This window comes from Chrysochloris asiatica, unplaced genomic scaffold, assembly GCF_000296735.1.
Source record: "Chrysochloris asiatica unplaced genomic scaffold, ChrAsi1.0 scaffold00236, whole genome shotgun sequence".
Lineage (NCBI taxonomy): Eukaryota > Metazoa > Chordata > Mammalia > Afrosoricida > Chrysochloridae > Chrysochloris > Chrysochloris asiatica.
Window position 1 is genome coordinate 2172674 of NW_006408754.1, and position 3363 is coordinate 2176036.

The 3363-nt window shown below is 33.5% G+C and overlaps 1 protein-coding gene across 1 annotated transcript in view; it reads left to right on the forward strand.

Moving 5' to 3' along the window:
* MORC1 (MORC family CW-type zinc finger 1) overlaps positions 1-2427 on the forward strand; it is a 292206-nt gene extending 289779 nt beyond the window's left edge. The window contains exon 28 of the mRNA XM_006873316.1: positions 2290-2427. Within this exon, the coding sequence (XP_006873378.1) occupies positions 2290-2427 (138 nt within the window). The remainder of the gene's footprint in view (positions 1-2289) is intronic.
* Positions 2428-3363: the final 936 nt, after the last annotated feature.

Consider the following 3363-nt stretch of genomic DNA (forward strand, 5'->3'; position numbering starts at 1 on the left):
CTCTCTTTAAACACAGTAAAATAAATGAACTTTGAACGTATATTAAAAAAAAAATCCTTAGAATATTTCCTTTTGCCGTTAAAAAATTTAAAGTTTTGTGTTATAGCTATTATATTATCATCATCAGCATCTCTTCAATATCATGTTTCTAGTAGGAAGATTTTTTTTTCCTGAATTTTTAAATAAGATATTTAATTTATACTAATAAATAAACAAAAATGGAATCCTGGTATGGCACTGTAAGATAAGCATTGGACTTATAAACAAAAGATTGTGGTTCAAAACCATTCCTGATAAATCCTATATGTGGGAGAGACCAAGAAACATTCTGCAATGTGGATCATTACCAGTTTTGTTTATTTGTATATTGTAACGCAAAGAGTTTGAGTTTCTATGAGAGACTGAATTTATGAGGAAGAGCCTGTCTTGTATCATGTTGTTCTTGTTATGTGCTTTGGAGTCAGTTCCAACTCATATCAATCCTGCATAAGGTTTCCAAGGATTGGCTGGTGGGTTTGAACCATTAACCTTGTGGTTAACAGTCTAGAGCTTATCCTACAGTGCCACACCAGGACTCCTGTCTTATGTAAAAATGTTGTATAAAATACAACAAAAATAAATAACTAGATATGAGGAGGCTTCAAAGTATGTGCAGATTTTTCATTTTCTTTTGATTCCATTTTCCCACAAACTTTCTGAAGCCCTCTCCAAATTTCAAAAGTCTTTCTGCAAATACTAGAAATAAATTGAGAAACTGAAGCTAGATCATGTGGCATTTTGGACACACATGCAGAGTAACTACAATAGAATAAAACAGAGAAGCAGAATGACTTAGACCAGGGGCAGATAGGATGGGGCAGGAATTTGAAGAAGCTGAGAAAAAAAGCAATCTTAAATCATAGGAGGAACTTTATTCTGGTAGGTAGAGAGCATTAGATTCTACCAAACAGAATGAGAAGTAGTCATTGTCAGAAAGGATCATACAAGGTATTTTCCATGGTCAGTGAATATTATATTAGAAAATCCACAATGATATTAACTTTGGAAAAATGACTACAGAAACACAGTCACATTGCTGTGACAGTACAAAACTACAGCCATGTTAGAAATTAACAAGAGCAAATCCAGGGTTGAGGAACATTTAATGGAATTAAAGGATGGTGTCTTTATCAGGGTTCTGTAGAGAAACAGAATTATTGAGTGGTATGTATAAATATATAGAGAAAGGACTAGAGAGAAATTGATTTACTTCAAGAAACTGGCTCACACAGTTAATACATCTGGAAAGTCCAAAATCTGTAGGTCGACTGGCAGCCTGGAGAATCTGCAGGCTTTAGTCCCAAGAGCTATAGTTCTGGTGATATGAAGAGTGCAGAGTCCACTGAGAGCAAGTTTTACCTACAGATTTACTCATATTATGCAGGCAGACCACATTCTAAGGAACTCCTCTTTGAACCGATTCACTGATTACCTTAGTATATTAGATTACATTATGGAACTGCAACTATCAATGTTTTGGCAAAACCACTGGGAAACCATTTGGCAAAACCATTGCCTAGCCACTCTAATGCAAACTATTAACCATCACAGATGGAGACTACTTACTGACAACAAAATATTGGGGTCAGTGTTTCTGGAAAGTTCTTCCTTAAAACTCTCTTAGAGTTAGTTGGCTCCATGGGTGTGTCTAAGGCAGTAAGATTCAGATGGGTAAAGAGGAAGCATATGCTCAGCCATTCCATGGATCAAGAAACCCAAGGAAGGTGAGTATGCAGTTACCCCAGCAGGAAGCTAGGAGAAAGTAGAAGGGAAGAATGGAGAAAAGGATACAGATCAGAAGAGAAAGACAAAGGTTGAAGGAAAAGATTCTTATATGGAAAGTGAAGAAAATACTGACCTACATTTCAATATTTGCTTATATGACTGAATATTCTTGAATTTAAGAAATAGGATACTAAAGTCTATAACACAAAGAGATGAGCTTGGGGGTGCAGGAATGAGGTTGGGGATAATGGTGTGGGAATATAACAAGTAATTTTAAAGAAGAGGATAGAAAATCAGTTGAACTACTTCCACTAAAGAAAAAATGATAGAAGAGCCTCACCACTTGTGATCATAAAATGAGATTAAAAACAAAAATATTTTAAAAGGTTAATACCATCACTCAAATGCAGGACATATTTTTGTTGCTACCTGAATCATAGGGAAGACTGTTAAAGAGATTGCCCAGATTACAGGAGTCAGCCTGCAGCAGCTTCCCGAGGTATGATTCTTACTTCTCTTTTCCAGGGTGATCCAGCTGGTGATCCAGAACAAATTGACAGTTATTTAGAAGCTTTGCTTAAAGAAGATAATCTCCCTTTTCAAAATGCCTTAAAGAAAGTTACTATAGAGTCAGGATGTAATTTCTCTTCAGAAAAAAAATAAAAGTGCTTCTCAAAATTGAAAGTCAAAAGGAATTTCCTGTTAAAAATGCTAATAAGAGAATTAGAAGATTATTTTCACAAAATATTTCCACTTGTGTTGCTGTTGTAAAGTTCATCCTAGTTAACATTAAGAAAAACTTGTATTTTAGAAATGCAGACTGATGTATAATTTACTTACTTCCCAAACTTACATCCTAACTTTTTCTGTTCTTCCAGAAACTTTCTTTAATTCTATAATTCCCGTAGTAAACTACTAAGAAAAATGAAAATGTCATTTAGGCTTAAAGTGTGTCTTCACTGAAAGGACTGCAAAATATTGAAAAGCAATGACTTTCAAAGTTAACCTACAAAGGGTTACAGAAGCATCTCCTCTTAAAATATGTGTGGCCAAATGAGTATCTAGAAATAAATTATGTCATTCCCTTACTATGACCAACACTTAGTTAAATCAGAAAATACAAATCTAAACAAAGCTTTGCAAAATACTGGGCATTTGGTAGTTTTATTATTGAATTATAGTAAAAGGAGAAGACATCTTGTAAGTATGATATGTATGCATATCTATATATCAGTGTGTACATATATTTACACAAACTCATATGTAAGCAATAGTGCTTTCACATTGTCTGTGATAACTGATCGGTTTGTTTGTTAGAAATGTCTGAAACTTTTGACAAAATAATAAAGCATTTAATGTTTGAAGAATTGTATAATTTTAGTTTTATTTACTTTTATATGCATATAGCACAAAATTCAGAATATACAAAATGAAATATAGTGAAAAATAAGTTTTTACTATTCTTGTGTTTAGACATTTTCTTGTCAGTATGCATGCTTTTATCAGTTACTTGTGAATCCATCCAAAAACAATGTATATAAGGGCATATGAATCAATTTACACCTACTCTTCACTTTATGGACTATCTCATTATCAACA